Source organism: Centropristis striata, chromosome 13 (genome assembly GCF_030273125.1).
Source record: "Centropristis striata isolate RG_2023a ecotype Rhode Island chromosome 13, C.striata_1.0, whole genome shotgun sequence".
Classification (NCBI taxonomy): domain Eukaryota; kingdom Metazoa; phylum Chordata; class Actinopteri; order Perciformes; family Serranidae; genus Centropristis; species Centropristis striata.
In genome coordinates, this window is record NC_081529.1 from 2415278 (window position 1) to 2443251 (window position 27974).

At 36.0% G+C, this 27974-nt stretch overlaps 2 protein-coding genes across 2 annotated transcripts; one reads left to right on the plus strand and one right to left on the minus strand.

Annotated features, from left to right (window-relative positions):
• Positions 1-8715: 8715 nt before the first annotated feature.
• Positions 8716-15085, plus strand: cabp5b (calcium binding protein 5b). Its single transcript, XM_059348586.1, has 7 exons — positions 8716-8761; positions 10296-10540; positions 11696-11726; positions 11817-11960; positions 13465-13574; positions 13748-13895; positions 15025-15085. Exons 2-7 carry the CDS (start codon positions 10490-10492, stop codon positions 15051-15053), a joined length of 513 nt encoding a protein of 170 aa, XP_059204569.1. The 5' UTR covers positions 8716-8761; positions 10296-10489; the 3' UTR covers positions 15054-15085.
• Positions 15086-22045: 6960 nt separating this feature from the next.
• On the minus strand, positions 22046-27935 carry asphd1 (aspartate beta-hydroxylase domain containing 1). Its single transcript, XM_059348559.1, has 5 exons — positions 27349-27935; positions 26289-26495; positions 24267-24474; positions 23242-23355; positions 22046-22398 (listed from the first exon to the last, which is right to left on the minus strand). The coding sequence occupies exons 1-5, from the start codon at positions 27925-27927 to the stop codon at positions 22289-22291; spliced, it is 1218 nt and encodes a 405-aa protein (XP_059204542.1). The 5' UTR covers positions 27928-27935; the 3' UTR covers positions 22046-22288.
• Between the last annotated feature and the right edge of the window lie 39 nt (positions 27936-27974).

Here is a 27974-nt window from a genome sequence, read left to right on the forward strand (position 1 = left end):
GTGTAGTGATGTGGAAAGAGCGCGCGTCTTCCACATCTGATACCTGTGTGAAAAATGAACCGCTCCCTCCCAAAGAATTTCTGCCAATCATAATATTTGACATCAGCCACGTGGAAAGTTGAGATAAGTTGAGGGAACTTATCTCAACTTTCCACGTGGCTGATGTCAAATATTATGATTGGCAGAAATTCTTTCTCTTGCGGCTCGCAGGTAAAGGTGCGCAGCAGGGTGCACGCTCCGTGTGTGCATGTGTCAGTGTTTGGGCGGCAAAAATAATTGACAAATAAGGCCCGGGCTGAAGGAGGCATTACAAACAGCTCTGAAGTGATCTGTTCAGTGAGAACACGCTGGCTCCACCAGGCTCTGTGAGCTGAGCCCTGACTTCCTCGTATACGCACATGTCTAAAGCGCCACCTCCTCGTCAGAAGAGCTGACTGAGGAAACAGTCCGGGGAGCAGCCGGCTCTGTTTCAGAGTAAGTCTCTGAAGGCGATCATAGGAGTGAGTTGACGGCAGTCATATCGCCTCCTCGCCAGAAGAGCGTAGTCTCTGAGCCATTCGAGGTGGAGACACCGGCTCCCCCAGGCTCTGCAAGCTGCAACCTGAATAACACGTATGCACCGCACCTTTAAACTGCGACACAGCACTTTCTCTAAAAATAAACTTTGTGAAATGTTTTTTCCTTCGTTTCATTCTTTTATGTAGAACTCTATGACAGCAGAGTTTCTGCCAGGTAGAGCAGACACCTGTACAGACACGACGGCATACATGGTCTCAGCCGTAAACTAGGGTGTGTTTCACTGCTGGTTATTGCAGTGAAGACAGTGGTATGTTGGACTGTGAACAATACAGGTGCACCTTTGTACGTGATGATGAAACCTGATGTCCCTCTATTGCATGAAGTATTACCTGAACATAATAAGATTTTAATCTGTTACCACGTGTCAACAGCAGACTTATGACGCCCCATAAAATGTTCCCATTTCATTTGATATTAGTTCAATAGATTTTCTTTAATTTAGTGTCCATCAATAGCCTGGCTGACACCAGACTAATCTCAAATGAGATCTAGTCTGGGAACCAGCCGTTCATTTCTCCGTAGAGGAGGTGTGGTTTACGATCCTCCGGAGCCGTTTATTGGGCGCTTAGAATGTCTATCAAAGCGTCTGTAGGTAGCTCTTAGCCAATCAGATCAGTTATACCAGATGACGTAGTAGAGCAACAGAAATGGATGTTTGTTGTGTGTGTGTCTGTGAGAGTGTTGCTTGCTGCTTTGCTTCTCCAGTTCTTGCTTTCTGCAAGATTATTTATTTTCACGCTTTATTCCCCCTCATGTCATTCAGCCACACACTGTAAAAAAAAAAAGTAGTTTTTACGGTAAAAAACCAGCAGCTGTGGTTGCCAGAACTTTACCGTAATAAATACGGTGCAACTTGTTCTAATATTACGGTAAAAATGATATTAGCACTGTTTGATTTCATGTTTAAGATTGCCATTTTATTCCATATTTTACCGTATAAATAAAACGTTATTCCATTAAAAGAAACGCTGTTTTGCCATATAATTGACAAGAAAATACTTTATTCATGCCGCATAAATTAAAGATTTATTACAGTATATTTTTGTTAGATATATGGCGTTTAAAACAGCAGTAAGAACAAGTGTTTTTTACCAAAAATAAAAGCAAAAATTACAGTGATGGCTTATATATTAGCCTACAGTATATTGCCAGTGTATTTTACAGTGGAGTAATGTATTTATTTATTTATTTTAACTGTAAAAATACTGTTTGGGCTGATATATACATTTACAGTGTTTCATTGTTACCGAAACTGAATTAAACTATTTATCATTTTACGGTCTTTTACTGTCATGGTTTAGCAGTTTTTCAGCGTAAAATCTACAGACATTTTTTACAGTGCACATCCACTGATTTTATGGGCAATAAACAAGCTGCTGCGGGTCTCTGGGGGCTCCGCTGTCCCCCGGCTCGTAGCCAGATCACCGGCGTTACGGTAGCGGGGCTAATAGCGGTAACGCTACCGATATTAGCCCCGCTGCCCTAACGCCGGTGATCTCGCTACGAACAAAGTCACCAGGAGAGACTTTTTTGTGTGTGTTCTGCAGTGTATTGATTTATCCTTAATTGTTTTGTGTTTGAATCCTTGTTTTGAGGTGCCTCTCTCTCCTGTGGCTGAAGGACCTCCCCCTGCAGCAACCTGGCACACCTGCAAACACTAATCACCTTCCAAATAGATGAGAAGGAGGCAGAGCAGCATGCAGTGGGGGAATTCACACAGACACAGCAGAGCAGCGAGAGGAGCAGCAGATGGTGCTGGCTGGACTCGACCTTCTTCCCCCCTTACCTGCAGTCAAGGAGGAGTAAAAGACTGCCTGTACAGCTCTGGAACCCCTGGAAAAGACTCTTTTAAAAGACTGTGCCCCTCATCACCCCCAGCATTTTTTACTGTTTTAAAAAACCTGCCTGGGTTAATAAACTGCCTTAAGTGATCTCTGACTCTGTGTAACCAGAGAACAAAGAAACCTGTGACACATACACAATTGGTGAATTACGCATGCATAGATGGTGACCTGCGTCAATCAAATAGTGACCCCCATCCACAGAGACAGACTAAGAGACAGAATAACAGATTATTCTAACACAACACACTGCAGACAATTACAGACCAAGTGTGACACCATGTGGACAGAAAACGTCATTACAGTCTGCAGAGCCTATGAGAGGCAAAATATCTACCATATCTACTCTACCCGACCCCCAGACTCAGAGCTATATTTCGGATACTATATGAAGTAAACATGAGCAACTATTCCCGTGATGGAAGAAGTTCACTACTCATGTAAGTATGTAATGACCCCAAGGTAAAGTTCATGTTTATGAGATATTTTAGAGACTTAAACATACAGCCTCAAGTGTATAGGATGACAGTACATCTGTTTGGTGCCCCGGGTGTGCCAACCTGGGGCACCAAACAAATGGTGCACCGGGTAAAACATTTAGCCAAAGAGAACAGTCCCACTAGGTTCTCAGCTCATAGCCAGAGACTTCTATGTGGATGATGGAGTAGTGAATTATGTGCTGAGGGTCGTCTGCAGCTACACAAGTTTGTATCTAACAGCAGTGCACCTCTAAGCAGCACACCAACATCAGATCAGAACATGCAACAGACATCAAGACAAAGGACCTTGCTTTCTGTGAGACAAAACCAGAGAGAGTACTCGGTATTCACTGGAGCATAGAAGAGGATTGGTTCACATTCAACATCACAGTGTGGGATATTGTCCACTGTTGCAGCACTCTGCACTTTAATCAACCCTTTGATATAATAAACATAGCGTTTAACACTAGTGAAATACATTTGGTCTCCTGGTGCCAGTTGTCCACGGCAGATGACGTTAACTATGGTGTCTCCTTTTGTCATAAATGCAGATGTTAATAAATCCTGCTGTTACCAAGAGCTGAGCGGCGTAAAGAGTTTTCATTCAACACAAGACACAACGCAGAGGTCACACAAGCACAGCTGGATGTGCTCTTCTCTAAGACAGGGACATAGATGTTCACTATGTTTTCATCATGGGGAAAGCTTGTGTCTCTCCCACAAAAGTCACCACTAAAAGAATACAAAAGATATGGCCTGCTCTTTATGTGTTTCTATTCTTGTGCCATTCATGTGGTAAATGGTAGATGATAAGAGGACAGGAGCTTGATAACTGAAGGCTGTGGCTCCCAATCTATGTTCAAGGACTTTAGGAACCACAAGTAACCTAGAGTTTTGGGAGCATACTGCTCTAATAGGGTAATATGGTACTATGAGTTCTTTAAGATATGATTGTGCTTGACTGTTAAAGGCTTTGCAAGTGAGAAGAAGTATTTTAAATTCAATTCTGGATTTTACAGGGAGCCAGTGCTGGCTAACTCATTGTGACTAGATGCTACAAAGTAAAAGTACCAATAAATCTGTCTAAAACACTTTGTAACAGACAAATATACATAGTTCAAAAGTTTAGTTCAGTAAAAGTATTTTATCAGCAAGCGGTACTTACAGTATCAAGACTACTTTTGAAATGATAGAATTGATTAAACTGTCCAAAACCGAAAAGATACAATCTTCAGTGTAACTTCCTTCACTTTAACAGCAGTGAGTTGCTGTGTAGTCTTTTTGTGCGTCTTTGTCGTCCCTTTTGGTTTCATTGCAGTCATTCCTAGACATTTCCCCTCAGTATCTCTGACTAGAAATAAATGGAGCAAAAGTTCTATTACTTGGAAAATGTCGCCATCTATAGGTCCACCCTGATATTATCACTGAGGTCAGTAGTACTGCCACTACACTGCTATGCTATTATTTAACCCTTTGATGCACAACATATGGACAACACTTGTAATGCACAACATGGGTCAAAAAGGGATCATTCACCCAAATTTGATTTAAAATTAAATGACCTAATACTATAATAATAGTAATTTGTTTCAAATAGTTACTTTCCACACTCATATATTTAATATATTTAACATGTTTATGTATCATTTTGTCACACACATACATTGTATCTGGAAGGTATTCACAGCGCTTCACTTTTTTCCACATTTACATTCACATGTTTCAGACTTATTCCAAAATTGATTCAATTAATTTTTCCTTAAAATTATACACACACAATACCCCCATAATGAAATCTTTTGACCCATGTTGTGCATAAGAAGTGTAATGATACAAAAAGGGTTTTTATTCAAAAAGTAAGAAATGAAAAACAAAAAAATAGGATGTACGATGATCAAAAACAAGTTGATTGAGGAAAACCTGTAATACTGAATGATGAAATTAATTTATTGCAAAAATATAGAAAATTAAAACCACAGTCGGGTCACTTTAGACCCATGTTGTGCATCAAAGGGTTAAAGACATCTTATATATTTGAGTAAATATTATTCCTTTGGCCTAACATTCAATACTGTACTGAAGGCCCCCAGTTACTTGAGGATCTACAGATCAGATAATATTTCATATGCCTTGCAAAAAAGACTTGTCTAACAAACAGACTCACTAACTACAATAAGTTGTGCTTTTGTGCCCTATCATTATTTAATTATCAACTCAAAGTTTCAAAAAGTTTGACGAAGCAGCACCCTCAGGTCTGAAAAGTGAATTCAATGCAAAAGTGTTTTTAACCTGCAACCAGTGACTCCCCTGGTGGCACAAAGAAATGGGATTCTATAGAAGTATATGAGAAAATGGTCTTACTTCCTACTTGATTTATTAACCCAGGAAGTATTTTCCTAATGAGTTAAGTTGCTCAATATATACACTACTGGTCAAAAGTTTTAGAACACACCAACTTTTCCAGAATTTAATTGAAAATGATGCAGTTTAATGTCTCAGTGTACTCTGAAATTAATGCACATTTGCAACATTTAAAATTCTTGATTGAGCATGATAGTGTTTTGAAAGTTAAAAAAAAGATTCAAAATCACATTTTATGTTGGACTAAAGGACTAAAAGAAGACACAAAATGACAACAACAAAAAAGACACAAAAAGACACAAAATGACAACAACAAAAAAGACACAAAAAGACACAAAATGACTAAAAAAAGACACAAAATGACTTACAAAGACATGAAAAGAATTCAAAAATTGACAAAATAGCCCAAGACTCCATAGAGTTAAGTTGTTAACCCATTTCTTGTTCCCTGAAAAAGGCCTACTTGTATAATTCTGAAATGTATATTATTTTTCAGTTTTGGTTAAGCTTACCTTTTTTTATTTACCTCTGGCAGTTCACCACTTACCTTTGTACCCTTTCAAGCTGTTCATTTGACTTGAACTGCTTGAATTTCAATAAAAAAACTGGAAAAATTGGGGTGTTCTAAAACTTTTGACCGGTAGTGTATATTATATTCTCAATATAGTCAAGCCTTTGACAGTACAGTAAATTATGGATTATATATTTAGACAATAGCAGAATATGCTTAAAGGGCGTAGCTATCTTGTGAATGACGGATTGCTACTACAACACCGTGTGTTTTTATCTTCAAACTTTTAACCTTGCCCTCTCATCCTCTTTTTGCCGCAATGCAAAACTCTCACACTTCTTTCATACAGTCTATGAGTCTGATTGTCCTTTCAATGGAAAATGTTTATTTTTTCTCCTCAGTTCCTGTTTCAACAAGCTCAACAAGGAGTTATGGAAATTCATTTGTACCAGGAAGGAGACAGGTGGCGGATAAAAACTACAGGAACGCTTTGAAAATACTTCAAATATCTCCAACAGTACCACTATGATCTGACTAAAAACATGTACATGAAGTTGGAATAAAGTATTTTTTTAACCTCCTTCCATGAAATGATTGTGACAATGTGATTTATTATTGACAGATAAAGTGTATCTTTTCTGAAAACTACCTGTTACTGTTCAGAAGTGATGATATACCAAATTTTTTCCCCCAGAGGGCGTAGCAGGCTAAATTTTAAGAGTGTACTAAAGATAATGGCATATGAAAATAGGCTCTCTGCATTGCCACAAGTCTCCTCTTTACATTATGCTGATAAGGCATGCAGTTTAAGGCAAAAACCACAGTTTTTCTCATGTAGCACAACTTTGCAATTTGCACCTACTGTATTTGGATATTTGTGGATACTGAGGTCCATAAACAGGCTTTGAATTGAATTACATAAACTGGGTATCAGTGGAAAACTGAGACTATTGTGGATTCAGTGAGTCCAGTTCTCTTCATGTGGGATGATGTTAGTCATCAGTAGCAGCCAGTTCATGGCAGTGAGGACATTTCTTGAGTCTCGACCTCCGTGTATAAAGCGAGCTGCTGTGACCTCTAGGATAATCACAGCCTCATGAAACTTAACAACCACAAACTACAAACCTAGAGCATGCAGAGGGGATATACAGCTTTCATAGGTACACTACTGGTCAAAAGTTTTAGAACACACCAACTTTTCCAGAATTTAATTGAAAATTATGCAGTTTAATGTCTCAGTGTACTCTGAAATTAATGCACATTTGCAACATTTTAAATTCTTTATTGAGCATGATAGTGTTTTGAAAGTAAAAAAAAGATTCAAAATCACATTTTATGTTGGACTAAAGGACTAAAAAAAGACACAAAATGACCAAAAAAAGACACCAAAAGTCACAAAATGACTAAAAAAAGACACTAAAAGTCACAAAATGACCAAAAAAGACACAAAATGACTTACAAAGACATGAAAATAATTCAAAAATGGACAAAATAGCCCAAGACTCCATAGAGTTAAGTTGTTAACCCATTTCTTGTTCCCTGAAAAAGGCCTACTTGTATAATTCTGAAATGTACATTATTTTTCAGTTTTGGTTAAGCTTACCTTTTTTTATTTACCTCTGGCAGTTCACCACTTACCTTTGTACCCTTTCTAGCTGTTCATTTGACGTGAACTGCTTGAATTTCAATAAAAAAATTGAAAAATTGGGGTGTTCTAAAACTTTTGACCGGTAGTGTATATTGACAATAAGAGGGTTTCTCAGCAGTTTGTAGAATAGAAGTGCTCGTCCATCCAATAGCTGAAAATACAGAAATCTCCAAAATGACCAAAGTTTTTGAGCCCAAATCACAGCGTGGATTCTTGTTGTTCCAAAGATGATTGATGTAATATTCTGGAGGGTTTTTCCTGACCATTTTATCCATTGTCGATATGAATAAAATGGCATTATTGAGAACCAAATGTGTCTAGCAAATGGTATCAACCCAAAACTTTCTGCAACAACTTTTGGGACATAGTTTAGTTTAGTTTAGAAAGCGTAAACTAATGTTATGACCCTTTATTCACCATAATAGGCTTCAATAAATAATACATTAATTTATTAAGTCATTTTAATTAGATATTTTTGACCAGAACAACTTGACACACAGTGCTGAGCTGCATCCCAAATTAATCTTCAGGATCACAACTTTCAGATGATGTCACAACTTCTATGTGGCATTTATTGTTGACCTGCTATCTCCCCCTAAACATCCACTGCCCACGACAACCCAAAAAAATATTTGAATGGTAACAGGTTAATCATCTCTTTCAAACATATCACAATGAAAATGAAACCACAATTAACAGCCGTGAATACTATTAATTCATTCTTAATTTTCCTTCATCGCTTATCCAAACTCAGGTCGCGGGGGGGTCGCCAGACTATCACAGGGGAGGCGGCAACCTCCGGGTCTGGGCAAGGAGGCAAACCAGGAAGTGCATTAAGCCTGCAATCTACCGAAAATCCCAGCAGGGGGCGCTAAGTTTAGCTGCAAAAACGTCTCTGTCCATTAATTTCAATGCAAAATGAGAACTTTTCACTTGATTTATTACGTCAGAATTTTTTTTAGGACAACACTATGGTCTCAATCACTAGTAAAAAATCTTCTTCAAGACAATTTGATGTTAATAGTTCTAATAATGGCCCCATTTAGAAGAAAATAGAAGATAAAGAATCATATGATTTGAGGCGTGGCTACCTTTGATTGACAGGTCACTAACAAGGAAGAGAACAATGCGTATCCATGGCAACGTGTCAATAAAGTTTTATATATAATGTTTTATGGATATAAAAAAGGACATTAAGCGGTTTGGTCTCATAACTTTGACCCTTTCACTGTATTTTCACTTAATGACAGTTTATTTGAACGTTTTGTTCAGTAAAAATGTCTTGTTCAGTGTTTGGTTGGACTAACAGACACTCCAAGGAGTCGCTGCTCAGTTTTCTGAGGTAAGAAAGATACATTTTGTTTTTGTTTTTTGCTAGCCAAAACTAACATCCCAGTTAATGCTCCATTTAATGCTAACATGAATTAGCAGCAGCTTCTCTCAGTCAGGTTGAGGTGTAGAGAGGCTGTAGTCAGTGATCAGATCCCTCTCCTCCGCCACAGTCCAAATATGGTCATGCTTCCTGTATCAGAAACAAGATTGTATCTGTCCGTTTGTAGTGTATGTACAGTACAGGTGCATCTCAATAAATTAGAATATCATAGAAAAGTTTATTTATCTCAGTAATTCAATTCAAAAAGTGGAAATAACACATTATATAGATCCATTACACACAGAATGAAACATTTCATGTCTAAATTAATTCAATGTATTAATTATTTTATATATTTTTATTTTATATGATGTATTATTATTATTATTATTATTATTATTATTATTATTATTATTAATAATATTATTTAATTATAATGATAATGGCCTACATTTAATTAAGACCTAAAATTCAGTGTGTCAAAAAAAAAGAAGAATATTACAAAAGACCAATTTTAAAAAGTATGTTTAATATAGAAATGTTGGCCTCTGAAAAGTATATCCATCTACAGTATATGCACTCTTGGTTGGGGCTATTTGACTTGAACTACTGGAAATGAACGTCTCCATCATATTCTAATGTATTGAGATGTACCTGTATATGAACAGGATCAATGCAGTTATATAAAAGTATATTCAGAGTGATTCTGTGGCATTATCTGACATTCTGCTCATGATGTAAGATAAAACTGATCCTGTTTTCATACAGCACATAAAGACACACAACATACGTTGTTGTGTGGTCAAATTGCTCATGTGCTCATTCGTTTCATTCATGTGCTTCTCATGCAATACAACAAACAATTCAGCTGTGAATGTGATCATCGCGTGTGGATTGAGAACATCTTCTTAAATCGCATGACCTTTAATTTTGACAATGCATATATGATTATGTAATGGACTGATGATGTCTTTTCTCATATAGAAATACAGTTAACAAGCATTTAAATTGCTGTAAGTCATTTATCAATAATCACTATAATGCGATAGGAAAAAATCACTTTGATTAATATTGAATTTCAGAACATAGCTATAAAAAAAGGCATATTTTGTTTATTATTTTACACACATTTAAAAAAAATTATGCATATGTGCATTGGCATATGATTCACAATCCTTTTAATACTAGATTTGGATTTCCCCTCCCCTCTTTCCCATCTGTTGTATTCCGTTTTGTTTCATTTAGTTTTATCCAGCTTTATCCAGAGAGTCATTTAGTCAACCAGTGTTCACAATGCAACAATAAGCAAACACAGATTGAAAGGTTTGAAATCCAAAGATGTGCAATAGCTGTCATGAAAAAGTATTAAATGATCAAAGTTCTTGTTTATGACATTCAGATGCATTTACTCTTCATAAAAAGCTTTTAAAGGCAACAGTAATGTTCGACTTTTTATATGAAAGTGTGTATATGCACAGCATTAAGCCTATCTTTCTTTCTCTAGACCAAAGCTGCAGAGATAATCCATATGAGACCTCATCCCTCCTCTCTGACATACGCAGATCACTGCTGATCACAGTTTACACACAGACACATGCTTGCACGGAAAAAAAAGAGACGGAATAATACATCATATAGTTTTTAGACCAAGGAAATCACAAATACAAGAAGCTAAGGTTCTCGACAAAGGCTGTCATCATGAGTATTAAACAAGCCTGTATCTTTCTCAGAGGAGGAACAAGGAGACAAGTAAGTCAAAATTGTTTTTGTTTTTATGGTGTTTTTTTTTAGGCTAATGGCAAATAATCTTTAAGGAACTGTCCCAGTTTGGACCAGAGATGAGTGGGCAAACTTTTTAGCTGGCACATAACACAGATGCATTGGCACTCTGTGATATGTCCCTAAATTTAAAAGAAAAACATTTACACTATATGCATTTTACACTAATATTTACACTCAGTTAATTGAAATGTATAGGCAATCTGTGCTGATAATGTAATAAAAAATACATTCGTTAAAAATATGTCAGATCAGATGAGATACTGTCAGATAAAACTGTTTGAGCATGATAAAATGTTTTAAGCAAGAATTAAATATTCACAGATTTTTAGAAGTGTGCCTAAACATTATTTTCTATAACTTTCTATTGACAGAGTGAACAGAAATACACATCAATGTGAGTTAAATGGAAACAGCAGCTTGATTTATAAATAGATATGGATGTCAAAGGCCAGAAAGCTGTGCAGCTAAAAGCAGATGCAAAGATACTTAACTTGAATTGATTTGATTAATAATTATTTTTCAGTATTAAAAAATAATGCTCCCTTTATTCCAAATGCATTCAAACCAATATGTTTCAGAACAAAATAAAACTATGTAAGTTATTATAAACTAAAATTGTACGCTGTAAATTCATGTGAATAACAATATTACATGGGCACGAAAATAAAAAGCTGAGGCAGAGTCATAATAAAAGGAGTTGCCGTTTATATAATAAATGTTCATCTGAGAACATAATGTGAAAGATGCTAAGGTACATATGATGATGTTATTAAAAGCACTTTGGGAAAGAATGTGACATATTAAACAAATAAATGCATCACTTGAAAAACCAAAAAGTGAAAAATAAATCTAGCTTCAATATCTATTATACAATATGTCATTAATGTAAAATGAACTTAATGAAACTGGGGGAAAAAATGCCCTCTTTTCTTTTTTCTTTTCTTAAAAAGAATCTGATACACACATTTTTGAATAAATTATATAGGCAATTCAATTTGCATGTACACAAAATATGTTGATCCATGGAGCTCCTTGCCTTGAGTAGATAATTGTGGATATAACAGTTTAATAGGTTTTAAACATCATTTCATATTTTTATTCTTTCCATTACTTTTTTTGCAGACAAGATCTCTTACACAAGATGAGATTGAAGGTAAAGGTTGTTTTTATCCTCTCAGAAATATTAAGTGCTGTGTAATATTTTGGACCTTGTCTCAACATTTTGTGCCTTTATGCTCTCCAGAGTTACGTGAAGCTTTTGTAGAGTTTGATAAAGACAAGGATGGTTTCATAACCTGTAAGGACCTGGGGAACTTAATGAGGACCATGGGTTACATGCCGACTGAAATGGAGCTCATAGAACTGAGTCAGAACATCAACATGAATTGTGAGTACTGTGCTCTAATTTATGAGGTAAAAGCAAAAATACGTCAAACTCCATTACTGCTTTAATACTGCCAATGTTGAGTTGATAAATAATTCATTGTTTTATTATATATATATTGGGATACTGGGAAATATGTTGGAAAATTCAAAAAATGTCATTCATCTTTCTCGTGCTTGGTTTTAAAATGTCTTTAGGGTTTTCCCATAAAGTAATTCAAATTATTTAAAAGAGAAATGTAAAACACAGAATGTTCATATTCAACGTACGGTTACATTGTAACCTTGGTTCTCTGGGTGAAGAGACTCTCTCTCCACTCCGTTGTATGTTTCATATTTATGGAGAATCTCCCCCCTGATGTCAGGGTACGTGGATATTTCATTAAGTCACCCCGGCTTCCCCCACAGATACCTATAAAGCACCTGTGTCAGCGTGCAAGCAGGAAATTAGTTTTTCACGCTTTTCTCTTGAGACACAGAGCATATTTGTATGTTTCTTTTTTTCGAAAGTAGCCAAGTGTTGTTAAACAACTAAGATCATCTTGCAATGGGATTACACCAGCTGAGAGGCCAAATCAGGCCAGTGGTGTAAAGTGGGGGTCCACTGGCCCCTTCACTACTTCCTACCCGCTACTAACACGCCGGACCTTAACTACGGACCTGTAAAGTTTCATAACTGGGTCTTGCATGATTGTCCAACTACATTTTAAGAGAAAGCACAAATAATGTAATAGAAACATTTTTTCTATTGAAATTTGGTGGTTATTATTCAGGAAAAACAAAAGCCATCATTGACATGTCAAACTGCATTGTCAATGAATATAACAGTCTTCTATCTGCATGCAGATGCAGATCATTTTGTTGGTTGAATAAATACAGAAAATGTCGTCTTTCTATACGCCTCTAGTGGAACCTGGTCTCACAGGAATCCGTGAAATAGCCACGGATTTGCTTAACTCAAAATCCGTGGAATAGCCACGGAATCACTCAAATTTCCATGAAACTGACACGGATTTCGCTACAATGCAAGTTAATGACAGTCGTATCCCGTGGCTATTCGTGTTCCAAGTCACGTGACTTTCAAGGTCCCGGCGGTCAGAACAAAAAACATGGCGGACAGTTCTCTCATTTTTAGTGAAAAAATCAATATTTTGACTTAGTTTCTGCATAAAAATGGATTTTGATCACATTTCTAGCGAGAAATATATGTTTTATTTTCTAAATATTCACTCAGTGAATGTACATAAACACTTTGTATGTTGGAATAGCCACGGGATATGACATTAACTCGTCATTAACTTGCATTGTAGCGAAATCCGTGTCAGTTTCACAGAAATTTGAGTGATTCCGTGGCTATTCCACGGATTTTGAGTTAAGCAAATCCGTGGCTATTTCACGGATTCCTGTGAGATCATGTTACTCTAGTGGCTGGTAGCCACATGAATGTAAAGATATCTGTTTTTGCAAATTAACCTTCTATATTCGTGACAACATTTGTTCTATGACAGTGGGGGGACGGGTGGACTTTGACGATTTCGTGGAACTAATGACCCCCAAGCTCCTGGCTGAAACTGCGGGGATGATTGGGCTGAAGGAACTTAAAGACGCATTTCGAGAGGTGAGCTCATCAAACCTATTCTCTCTTTTTGGTATTTGGCACCCCATAGTGAATGCCCAATGAATGTACTGTAAAAGCTGAAATAAAAGCAACAAAAAAAAGTGTAACGATTGCAATATATCTGTCTGGAATTGCTTTGCGATGTTTTGAGTCTTTCTTCCTGTTACCTTCAGTTTGATATAGACGGCGACGGTTCAATCACATCTGAGGAGCTGAGGCATGCAATGATAAAGTTGCTAGGAGAACAAACCAGCAAACATGAAATTGATGCCGTGGTCAAAGAAGCTGACAACAATGGAGATGGAACAGTTGACTTTGAGGGTGAGATACAAGTACACACATGCACACATATAAGTAGTTTTGGTAACACTTTACAATAACCATCATTTCTAAATGGTAAACAGATAGTTTATTAATGTTTAATCATCATTTATAAACCTTATATAGGCCATTTAGAATGGTTAATACATAATTTAACTATAGTTTAACTAACTACATAATTTACAAATGGCAAATATATGGTATATTCATGTAAGTTTATAGTTACTTTACCATTAAAACACAATATTTCACAATAGTTTATTAATAGTTTTAGTTGTACTCATTATAACACTTTTAACACCATATTAAGTGTGTTAATGATTTTGAAATTATTCCTAAACCTTTAAAAAATTGGTTGAAAATATTTAAAGATTAAATATGTATAGCACTTTGTAAATGGTTAATAATTGGTTAATAAACCATCTATAGACATTACTTAGATGGTTATTGTAAAGTGTTACCGTAGTTTTTCATAGCCTTATATTAAGTAATGCTGTCTGAATGTTGAGCGAGAATACAGAGTTAGATCAGAGTTAATCACAAATATAATCAATAACCTTTTGTTAAAATAAGATATCCTGTGCAGGGTTTTCCTTTAAAAAAAGAAGAAAAGAAAAACAATGCATAGACTCCTAAAAGAGTAATCCCGCTCAGTCATCATTTATGCTGCACTCTGCTTGTAATTTCGCTTTTCTTTTCATTTTGCCGCAACAATTATAACAAAGCAAATTTGCAATTTGCCAAGCAGACAACGCTTTTTCCAAAATTAAAGTAAATCTGGAGTTTCCTTTCACTTTGTTGAGGCTGGGAGGAGTGGCCAAGTCTGAATGTTTTATTACAAACTGCAACAGACAAATCCTGCTCATTGTGCCTTTAATGTAATTGTTTTTGATGTAAATTGTTGTTCCATAAGAGCATAATACTTTTTTGCCAAGTTTGAATGTTGTATTTAACAGTAAGGAACATTCCCTGCATTGTATGCCTAAAAAACATCTGAAATAAAGCAACAGGGCTGTAGTATTAGCTGGCTCAAAGCAGTTTGTACTGTGGTGTGGATTTGTACGAGCTGGTTTGCAATAAACCTGCTAAGAAATTTAACTCACCAATATCTTGTCTATTCTCTTTACAGAGTTTGTGAAAATGATGTCGCAGAAATGAGGACAACAGAATGAATGGATGACTGTGAATGGAGAGGGTGCATTTTTTATGTGATTCTATGCAGATGATAGCCTACTTCTTGTGAATGATTCTACTTTATTTTCCTGTTATTTGAATGGCATCTGCCTCATACTCAGTCACTTGATGCTCATTCATTTCAAGTGAGGAAAGAATTTTATTATTTTTGTTAAATGGATATCAACTTGTTAAAATTCAAAAGGTAACCAGCCACAATTACAACTTTTGGATATTTAAGTTCAGTGAAAAATTTGTTGTCTAAATGTAGTTTGTCCTGAATCCCCCAGACCTGTCCCATAGAGCAACGAGTGCACAAGTCATTGTCAGCTATTCAAAAAGGATGAAATAAAATATGAATAATATATATGAAAGAGTATGTGATGTGTATGTGATGTTGAGCTAAGCATGTAGACAGAAGCTGAAAAAAGAGAGAAAGAAATCACCTAAATTAACACCAAATGGTGGAAAACTATATTTGACAGTTTTTCCTTTTCAAGGGTCGCGTGAGTGAAATTAGTTAACATGTTCATGTCTTACTCATAACTACAACTTAGCTGTTGACATGAACACCACTTACAAGTCGATAACGCCACATTAACCCATTGAAGCCTGGAAAGGGGATATGTGGTTTTGTAGTATTTGTATAAGCTCTCAAATAGTTTTTGAATTTCATTTCTATCTGCTACAGAGGCTGAAAAATCTATTATTTAGTAGAAGAGTTGACACAAACTTCAGGTTTTAGGGGCTTATTTTCAAATCGCCCAGAGGTTTTACAGGCGTTTTAGGCATCAATGGGTTAACACAACATCCGGCGACAGCGAGCGTTGCAGTGCTGCCCGTTAATTTCCTCTGCAGAGCAGGCGAAGCAGTTACACAGTGGAAAATGGTGGAAGCATTGCGGCAAGTTGCGATGCTTTCACTGGTATTTGCATAAAGAAGAATAGACCTCAACTTTTAAGTGCGTACACCAGCTTTCAATTTCTGTAAATTCAATTTCTATAAGAAGTAGCAGTGGCATTGCAGGCTTATCACCTGAAATAATTTTAGGAATAGATTTCGGTAGATTGTTTAGATGAAATAACAAAAAGTTTATGAGCAGGCCGCCATGGTGTGTGAGGGAGGAGAGAACCAGGGGGCATCAATCAGGTACACAGTGGTGGTTCTAGACCAATTTTACTGTGGGGGCCAAGGAGGGGCCGGTGTTTAATCAGAGGGGCACATTAAAAATCGTCAAAAATGATATTTAAGCATTCAAAACCTTTATTTTAGCTAAAAGTCTCATATTTGGAAGAACTACATTGATTGAAGCAATGAGACTTACCAACATTAACAGTTATTTTTGTATGACAATGACATTTCTCTTTTTTTTTTGCACAATCACTTTTTTTATTTTGAAAGTGCAGTTCAATGAGAATGATCTTTATATTTAGCTTTTATTGCACAATTAAACTATTATACAATGTACACATTCTGGGTTCCTTTTGTGTACAATGAGATATTGTTTGAACAAAAAATAGGTAAGAATTGTTCCGTCGGTTACATCGTTATACATTTATCATTTTATTATAAATTTTACACAGGGGCCACAGCAGGGGCCAAGGGCTTCTTCACAGGGGCAGTGGCCCTTGTAGGCCCCTGTGTAGAACTGCCACTGCAGGTACACAATATGTCACTTACTTTATTCAGTGAGAAAACCATTGGAACCCAGCTACTTTTTCAGTGTGTAGGCCCAGTTGTGTAGTGGTAGTTCATGTAGTGGGTAATGGGTAGGCTAGTGAGAATGAAGTGGGTATACTTGCTTTCATATTCCAATAGCTGTTTACCTGATAGGTGGGTATACTGTAAACCAGTAGAAAAAAAGAGCAGGGTATACCCTGTGTACCTGTAATGCCCCCTTCTAGCATCCTTTCTGGAAAATGAAAATGCGGCATAACTCCAATGTTACATGAACACATGCAGTACCAACAGAACTAGGACACTTAACCCTCTCTCTCTGCGCTCGCAAGTACAGCCTGCTTTGTCAACTCCAGCTTTTCTTCACAGGTTACATTGTATACTTTGCAGGAGATAACGATGCATGGGCAGCGTGCTAGGGAGATGAACTATGTCCAAACATCTTCCTAAAAATGATCAGTTGTTTTTTTGTCCAAGGGTTTAATGGTTTTTGGACAATGACAACATGCTGCTCCCCACCTGCTGCAGGGAGTGTTTTCAGCCAGTTGAATCTGATCCAGAGGACATTATCCATCAGCTGACAATGTTCAGCACTGACCTCCCAAAAGTAATGGTTGACTCTGCTTTTAATGTGACTGCAGCCTCAACCCTGGGGTAAAAACCATCTGTCCCTCCAGTGACACCTGGAGAACATGCCAAGTGTCCTCTGCTGCCATGCTTCTGTCTCAATAGAGCCCACCATCTGCTTAAAGTTTCTTGTTTCAGTGGTGGAATGTAACAAAGTACAATCACTCAAGTTCCGTACTGTTGGAGTACTTTTATTTCATTTGAGGTTTTTTTCATTTCATGCTACCTGTAAGGGCCATTTTGCTTTGATTGTTTATTTACTTGTTTGTTTGTTTGTTTGTTTGCGCCTCCCACCACCGGGTGGAGAAGAGCGCTCATTACGGATTCTGAGGTCATGAGTTAATAAAAGGCACTGGTGTATGACTGATTGGGGTGAGATGCCCGAGAGGCACACAGTTTTTTGACCGCAGAAATGTGATGTATAAGTTGGAAACATAAGTTAAATTGTTTAAGAAATAAGTATATTTGTTTGGAAACATTATAATAAATTGAGTTAATGGATACACTGCAAAAAAGCCAACTTGTATTTTTTTGCCTAAAACAGTGATTTAAGTTGGTAAAACTTGGAAATATAAATTATTGACATTTAGGGCAATAATGTAAGTTAGCACAACAAAGGAAGCCAGTTGTCTGCTCAAAAACAAGTTGGTGAGTTGTTGTTACTTATATCTTTAAGTTGGGGTTCACAACAAGGGACAATAGTTCTGATAACTCTTATTTCTTTGTTGGGAAATGCGGGAAAGCAGTGAAATTCGGTTATTAGCAAAAGCTAGCGGCTAACTGACGCTAGCGGCTAACTGACGCTAGCGGCTAACTGACGCTAGCGGCTAACTGATGCTAGCGGTGCTGCTTGTTACGGTTACAAGACATTAGCTGACATTTCATAGCGGCGTTACAATCGTGCCAATTCAGCACATTGCAGAAGTTAGCAGAAGTAAGGATTAAAAGTTATTACAATGTAAAATTATAAGTTCAAAAATCTGAGTTCAGAGTTGAGCAAACTCAAAAACAAAACTTAAAATATTTAGTTTAATTGTCCAACTTAAGATTTTATCGAAGTTTGTTGCCTTGGAATTTTGAGTTCACCCAACTTTTCTTTTTTTGCAGTGTATACGGAAACTGGACATTTCATTTGTGCGCTTAAATTACTATAAACGGGATGTCATCATAATAGTGGCATCTTTTTTGAGTAGCAATCGGGTCACTACACTACCTTTTACTTCTACTCCACTACATTTTGAAAGTCAATGTAATACTTTTTACTCCACTACACATTATCAGCTTTCAATATTTTTTGATTTTGCAGATTGTTATTGTTAATACAAAGTATAAATCAACAAATAATGCTTATACATTAATGCATCACAAATTATAATCCGGTTATTTGATATCATTGAAAATGGGCTGTTCTGCATAATATGTACTTTTACTTTTGGTATAAGTGAGTATGTGTTGATACCAATTCTAAAATACTAATTTACTTTTTACCGAGTTTTGCACTGTGGTAATGCTGATTTACTTTTACAATCTGAGTACTTCTTCCACCACATGGTATGCATGGCATGCACAGGTGTGTTTTCAAGAAGTTTACACCAGTTTTCCATTTTTCCATCTCAAAGACAAATTGCAAGTTTTCTGAGAAATAAAATTGCAAGATATTTCTGAGATGTTTGTGATTTGTCTTTTTTTTTCCTTTGAAAATTCTACATGTAATGTTTGATCAGGGCTGATGCAAGGGTCTGGTAAGAAAATGTTCCTTTGCAGTGAGTAATAATGATCAGTGGTTACGCAGTAATTGTGACAGTTATTAAACTATAATATGTAATATTATGAAAACTGAAGTGATTTATGTGAGATAATATATTCTTAATAAGGTTCTGAAAAAAGAAAATTAACTGTGAAAAACTGCTTCTTGAGTCAACCCATTCATTAAATACAGCACTTTTTTTTTCTCAAGCAACACACCAGATTCAGTTTCAGTTCTTTTTTTGTAGGACATGTGTGCAAAGAATATTCCATAATAAAACTTCATAATAAATATGAATCTTGTGAGCCTTTATATTTTTAGTGGGAGTACAATTGATTACTGGAGTATTGATCTGCCCTTTTGTAGGCTGTACATACTGTAGTCTAGATCATACATAAATACAGCTTATATACAAGCACATTAATTCACATTTCAATGTGAAAAAATAATAATAGCACCTTTGTTTTCCAACCACTTTGGTCATTTGGCATCTTTTACTGAAAATAATCCTTCTAAAGTTGCTAATGCTGTTGCAAAACAAAAGGTCAACCTGAACAATAGCTTTTATGTCTTCTATATATAAATGCACTAGTCATAACCTTTTGAGGCAGTAGTCAAGATTGTAAGTGATTAACAATGATGTGTTTCATAGAATTAAGATTTATAATTACTGGGAAAGAAAACTATTTTGCTTCATGATCCTATAGTGTGACCAATATTACACTGAAAAAAGAAAATAGTTGAACCAACTTAATAGAATTGTTTCATTTGGTAACACCTAAATGAATTAAGTTCTTTCAAATTAATTTAAAATCAATTGTGTTAATCTAATTTATTAAATTAATTTGAAAGAATTTAATTCATTTAGGTGTTACCAAATGAAACAATTCAATTAAGTTGGTTCTTTTTTCAGTGTAATTATAAGATATAAAAAACTACTTTTGATTTGCATACACCATCGCTGGTTTGTGATAATGTGACAACTGACAATGCTGACCTTTAACAGTAATACTCATTATTATAGTTAATATTATAATAATATTATATATATATAATATTATTTACTTGTGAATTTGACAATCATGTTTAGCTTACGGTCAAATCCCTCATATTTCACAGAATTAATGTCCGGTCTTGAACGAATCACACGTCATCAAACACCATATATACTACATATAAACAATCTCAGGAATAATCTGTCTCTGTGGGCTGGATTAGTTCAGTCTCTGTAATCCTCATCATGGGACCCTCAGATGAACAGATGGCAGATAAGACAAAATCACCACTCTAATTCTCATCTACTGACTGAAAAAAGTAACCCAAAAAAAGCCATAGGGGCTTAATGAACCAGAGCATGTTCTCAAAAATGATATTTTGGTTTATTTAAATCAAAGGACGTGCTCACTACAAGCTACAGACTTATTGGTTGTTGTTTTTTTCTCCAAACAACAATGCTGGCCATTTTCTGGTCTGTTCCGTAGTGAATAAATTACATTTTTCTATTGTAAAAAAAATACACTTGGCTCAAGATAAATGTCTTCCCCCGTACAAATTAATTGCGTATTTGCCAGCCCTACAAGATAATTTGCTTTGCTGCATGAATTTGTCAATAGAAAGTGTGCATACAAGTGTATTACTCTATTACTTTATTAATCTAATAATCAATACACAAGTCAATACTGATTTACTTGTTGTTTATTTGGATTCCAAGAAAAAGCTGATTGACAAAGAAACCTGATGTATGCATGCCATACAGTATGTAAACCTCAAGCAAACCACTAATTATATTAATAAACAAAGAAAAAATATATCCATACATTTATAGATTTAGAAAAATACAAGCATTTATAGAGATAATAAGAAGAGAAAGGATAACCACAGTAAAGCAAAGGTTCATTTAAGTTTGGCATTCATATTGGAAAACAAAAATAAATAGAAATATTCATTAATATGATTTCATGTTTTCACAGTTTTTTGGTTGAAATATATATATATATATATATAGGGCTAAATTTCAAAATAAAGTGTCACAGGCTGACTCATGCGCTCCTGCACATGCATCAGCAGTTAAAAAAGAAAAAAGTTACAGTGATTGGGACAGAAACAGTAGGTTTCACGTGCAAATAGCATTCACTAGTATAGTATATGATGTCAAAATATGATTTACAATATTCAACACCAGATCAGCTCTTATGTTATCTCATTGTGCTTTCAAGTGATGTCAGTTCGTAGTTTGCAGAGAAATTTCCGGTAACACTTTCTATGAAGACTACATCTATAGTGCATTATGAGCGCATTCATAGTGAATTATAATGCTCATTATAATCAATCATAATGCATTATGACTGCACTCATAAACACATATAAAGCTTCATGATGCACTATATCAACAGTTATAAATATAGCTTATAATGACTTATAAATCCAAGTGTCTTATGATTGCTCTTGACTGGTTATAAACTACAGGCTGACTGATGAGGCTTATAATATCATATATATAATACAATCATGATGTTTCATTGTTGGCGTTAAGTAAAGTGTAACACATTTTCATTAGCTATACTGCATTATAGATGCGTCTATATGAAGCTCACTTTACTTAAAGCATACATTGATCATTTATTTACTTTACTTATGGCATCCTATGAGTCCTTATAACAATTGATTGTTGAGGTGTGTGTATAGAGGGGTATGAGTAGTTGTAATGTATTATAAGCCTCATCAGTCAGCCTGTAGTTTATAACCAGTCAAGAGCACTCATAAGACACTTGGATTTATAAGTCATTATAAGCTATATTTATAACTGTTGATATAGTGCATTATGAAGCTGTATATGTGTTTATGAGTGCAGTCATAATGCATTATGATTGATTATAATGAGCATTATAATTCACTATGAATGCGCTCATAATGCACTATAGATGTAGTCTTCATAGAAAGTGTTACCAAATTTCCTAACATCATCCATAATAATTTGCTCCTGTGGCACTTTCCAGTGTAGACCATAAATCCAACACCACTTGAAAGCGTGGCTAATGGCTTGTGTAATTCTATAAGCAGATTCACACAGTGATTCATCGACTGGAATGAGATGCATGACCCACAACAAACAGGGCTAAGTTAAGGCATCCCTGCTTGTTGTATTTTGTTGGTAGTGGCAGGAGCAGATTCAGAGGTCGGGGTTGAACATAAAGTCCAGAGCTTGTCTCTCTGCTGCGGCCACGTTTGGATGCCAGAGGTCCACACTCAGAATGACTCGGGGTCCAGCATCTGGACTTCCTTTAGAAGGAGACACAGATTCAACTTTAGGTCCAAAAAAATGTGGTGCTTGCTGTTTGTTTTGCCCACAGAGATTGTGCATTGTATTTCACTTTTAATTGTGGGTAACACTTTGCAATAACCATCTAAGTGATGTTTATAGTTGGTTTATAAACCAATTATTGTTAACCATTTACAAAATTCTATACATATTTAATCTTTAAATGGTTTCAAGCAATTGTTCAAAGGTATAAGAATACTTTTGAAGTGTTACCTAATTGTGTTTGTGTATTTATTAATGACAATACAATAAACAGTGAGAATGAGAGTAAAATTAACGGTAACACTTTACAATAACCATCATTTATAGATGGTAAATAGACCATTTATAAATGGTAAACAGATAGTTTATTAATGTTTAATCATCATTTATAAACCATATATAGGCCATTTAGAATGGTGAATAGAAAATGTAATAATGTTGAACTATAATTTATAAATGCCAAATAGATTACTTTACCTTAAACAAACATAATTATTAGTTTATTAATAGCTTTACACTTTCAAAACACTATCATGCTCAATAAAGAATTTTAAATGTTGCAAATGTGCATTAATTTCAGAGTACACTGAGACATTAAACTGCATAATTTTCAATTAAATGCTGGAAAAGTTGGTGTGTTCTAAAAGTTTTGACCAGTAGTGTATATATGTCACATCACAGATCTTTGACATTTAGGGGTAGTATTTTTTTTTTTAAAAACATCATAAATGTGTTCTTTGTGGTTCCCCCATAATTTTCCTTTAAGGATTACTGGGTCTGGGTTCTTATGGGTTAATGTTAGAAGCGTTTGTTTCACTAACCCTTGTGGGAAACCGTGTGGAGGAACGAGTCATCAACCAGGAGGCAGTGTCCCTCCGACCAGCACTGAGGCTCCCCTCCCACCACCAGCTCACACAGGGGTGGAGTCTGCAGACCTACAAAAGTGATGTCTGTATTAAAATTTTGGACTGAAACATTATTGTTTCCCTAAGCTAAGAAGGCCACGCACTCCAGTCCTGTCTGTGTTTAAAATGGAAAGGATTATAGCCAGACGGATCACAGTACAAAATGGGCTAAGGAGGATGTGAACCTCAACCTGACCCACAAAGTACCACATTACGCAATTGTTTAGCATTTTGTCAGGTCACTATCCTTTTTCTATTTTTGGTGTATAGTCAGTGATTTTTCAGTTTGCAGCGTTTAGTTTTTATGCACCAAATCTCTGGAACAAACTCCCAGAGAACTTGAGGTCTGCTGCAACTCTCAGCTCTTTTAAATCAAGTCTGAAGACTTTTCTGTTTCCATTTTAACCTGTAATTCTTATTCATTCGCTTTTAAATGTTTTATTCATTCACTTTTTTTCCCTTTTTTTTAAAATTTGCTTTTAAATGTCTTCTAATGTTTTTTATGTATTTTAATCTTGCCCCTGTAAAGCACTTTGAATGGCCCTGTGTCCGAATTGTGCTATATACAGTACAGGCCAAAAGTTTGGACACACCCATCTCATTCAATGCGTTTTCTTTATTTTCATGACTATTTACATTGTAGATTCTCACTGAAGGCATCAAAACTATGAATGAACACATATGGAATTATGTACTTAACAAAAAAAGTGTGAAATAACTGAAAACATGTCTTGTATTTTAGATTCCTCAAAGTAACCACCCTTTGCTTACTAGAATATAAAACATGTTTTCAGTTATTTCACACTTTTTTGTTAAGTACATAATTCCACATGTGTTCATTCATAGGTGTGTCCAAACTTTTGGCCTGTACTGTAAATAAACTTGCCTTGCCTTTGTCTAAGATGCAAATAAACCACAATGAGTGCATTTCTTTAACTCACCAAGGTGACAACGAAGGCGCGTATTGGTGGGACCATATGAGCTCCCCAGCGTGGCCCCAGGCCCCAACAGCCAAAACCCAGCAGATCCCAACGAGTTACTGCTTATGAACGTACGTAGAGAGAGCAGAGTGCGGTAGGTGCAGGGACAGGAGCGACAGTTTCCTGCTACTGATAAACCTGCACTGTACAAAGGAAACACTGCCTGGCCCTGAAAGAGACAATGAGCTGCAATTAACATATGACTTAGACAAAGACACATACATACACTACCGGTCAAAAGTTTTAGAACACCCCAATTTTTCCATTTTTTATTGAAATTCAAGCAGTTCAAGTCAAATGAACAGCTTGAAAGGGTCCAAAGGTAAGTGGTGAACTGCCAGAGGTAAATAAAAAAAGGTAAGCTTAACCAAAACTGAAAAATAATGTACATTTCAGAATTATACAAGTAGGCCTTTTTCAGGGAACAAGAAATGGGTTAACAACTTAACTCTATGGAGTCTTGGGCCATTTTGTCCATTTTTGAATTCTTTTCATGTCTTTGTAAGTCATTTTGTGTCTTTTTGTGTCTTCTTTGGTCATTTTGTGTCTTTTGGAGATTTTTTTGGTCATTTTGTGTCTTTTTTTAAGTCATTTTGTGTCTTTTGGTGTCTTTTTTTGTCTTTTTGGTCATTTTGTGTCTTTTTTTAAGACATTTTGTGTCTTTTGGTGTCTTTTTTTGTCATTTAGTGTCTTTTTTTAAGTCATTTTGTGTCTTTTTTTAAGTCATTTTGTGTCTTTTTTTTGTCATTTTGTGTCTTTTTTTTAGTCATTTTGTGTCTTTTTTTAGTCCTTTAGTTCAACATAAAATGTGATTTTGAATCTTTTTTTTTATTTTCAAAACACTATCATGCTCAATAAAGAATTTTAAATGTGCATTCATTTCAGAGTAGACTCAAACGTTAAACTGCATCATTTTCAATTAAATTCTGGAAAAGTTGGTGTGTTCGAAAACTTTTGACCAGTAGTGTACATCACAATTAAACAGTATCCAATAAGAGTTTTTTGGTGGAGAATTAATGAGGTTAAAGATTTTCTGATTTTGGGTTTGTTTGGTTTTCTTTTGGTTCATTTAAGGATGATTGAAACATCCTTATATATGTACATGTAAAATATGAACACTAATAAATCGAATACATTACAATTGTATATAGCTACACTTACATAAATTGAGATGTAGATTAAAAGAGCTTTTTTTTTGTTAGTTGAGCATGAGAAATTGAATGAGTCTCCTAAAGCACTTTGATTATGCAGCTATAAAACAAATGTGTAAAGACTTTGAATGTGAGAATCTGAATATTTCTGCTTACTGGGAATTGCATAAATTAGATGTGACTGAGAATCTGAGAGTTCTGTGGATTCAATGAGCCAAAATTTATTCATGTGTGATTATGTATTATCTTTAGTATAAAATGAGTTTCTGTGAGCTCTAGGATAATCACAGCCTCATTAAACTTTACAAACTAGAGCATTCAGTATGGTTGTCCTACACTGTAAAAAATGTTTGTAGAAATTACAGTAAAAAACTGTCAAATTGCATCAGGAATAGGTCATAAAATTAAACATTGTACATCACCGTAGTAGATACTTTTAATTACTGTAAATCAAAGAATAGTATAAAACTTTAAATTCTACCGCCATAAATTGTAGAAAACACACAGTTTTGCTGTAAAAATATAAAATTTTCATGTAAAGTTAATGGAGAAATACCATGATGACACAATTATCCTAAAAGTAATGGGATTATTCTGTATAAATTACAGTTTTTGCTGATATTTACATTTACATACGCTCACTGTATTTTTTACGGTGATGTTCTGGCAACCACAGCTGCCGGTATTTTACCGTAAATTAAACAGATTTTTTTTTTTTACAGTGTAGGTATATTGACAAAAAGAGGGTTTCCGGAACAGAAGTGAACCTCTAAAACCTACTGGAAGTGGTGTAGAACCCCTTCTGGTGGGCCTGAAAGACTTTATTGTATACCTTTGGTCCCAAACAGGTCCAGCCTAGTTTTGAGTCGATGCCCCTCTGGTATACAGCCCTGAATTCGGCCAAGATTACAGAGTAGTTGGCTTCCAAGACCTCAATGTCATGTCGATGAGCATCTCTTGGGAAGAAAGGAACACTTGGGACATCTGGCAGGAAGAAGAGATGAGGCTTCTGGATAGCGGAGTGATCGTTCAGTCTGACCTGAAGTGAGAACAGAGTCAATGATCCATTCTTGACAGTGCCTCCTTTCTCTGCTGTTACCCTTGAATAACAATAACTCCAAATGAGCTGTCAGGGCAACTACTTTTTCACAGAATTATGCAGTTATATCTGGTATAAAAACACCAACCTGGTCTCACAGAAATCCGTGAAATAGCCACGGATTTCGCTTAACTCAAAATCCGTGGAATAGCCACGGAATCACTCAAATTTCCGTGAAACTGACACGGATTTCGCTACAATGCAAGTTAATGACAGTCATATCCCGTGGCCATCCCATTGATATTTTTTCCTATTGGTTTGTTCCAAGTCACGTGACTTTCAAGGTCCCAGCGGTCAGAACAAAAAACATGGCGGACAGTTCTCTCATTTTTAGTGAAAAATCAATATTTTGACTTAGTTTCTGCATAAAAATGGATTTTGATCACATTTCTAGCGAGAAATATATGTTTTATTTTCTAAATCTTCACTCAGTGAATGTGCATAATCACTTTGTATGTTGGAATAGCCACGGTTTATGACTGTCATTAACTTGCATTGTAGCGAAATCCGTGTCAGTTTCACGGAAATTTGAGCAAATCCGTGGCTATTCCACGGATTTTGAGTTAAGCGAAATCCGTGGCTATTTCACGGATTTCTGTGAGACCATGTTGTCTCTGCTGTTATACCCTTGAATAACAAAAACTCCAAATGAGCTGTCAGGGCAACTACTTTTTCACAGAATTATGCAGTTGTATCTGGTATAAAAACACACATTTGAATACATCAAATACACAAGATTTACTGCCAGTTGCAAGCACCAGCAGCTTGTGTCCTGCATGGAATAAACTTGTACCTGCTCACGGAGGCCCTTATGAATGCGGCCCATGCCCACCCAACTGTAGCGCTTGGCATACTCTTGCAGTGCTGCGTAGAGTTTCTTGGCTTCTGCAGATGCCTGAGCTGGGAACAAGGCATGACTCAGCACAGGGGTGAGGTAGCCCTGTCCCTGCTCCTCATCCTCCTCTGTTTCCATGGAAATAAAGGGAGTAATCTGATCACTCCTTGACAGCTTAGATCGTGCATTACACTTTGTTCCAGCACAGCTTCCGCCACGGGACAACATGGACCGCCTTGAGCCTGACTTGAGCTTTCCGGCGTGTGCGTGGCCCGGGATCGGCAGGTCGGAGCCCATCCGGTAACAGTGCCACAGAAAGAGGAGCAGCAGAGTCCACAGAAGGCCACTCAGTGAATGGACACCCACCTCAACAAATGGAGGCAGGGGCAGCGTGTTCATCGACCAGTGCATCCTTATAATTTGTGAGACGCTACAATAACTGAAATAGAAACAGATTGAGAGATTATGGTAATGCATGAATACGGTTTGTGTAATATGGCAAGTACAATAAAATATTTCTGTAAACTTAAAAAGCATGTTATTTTAAGGTCTAGAAGTGATTATTTAGGTCAGTAGTTCTCAAC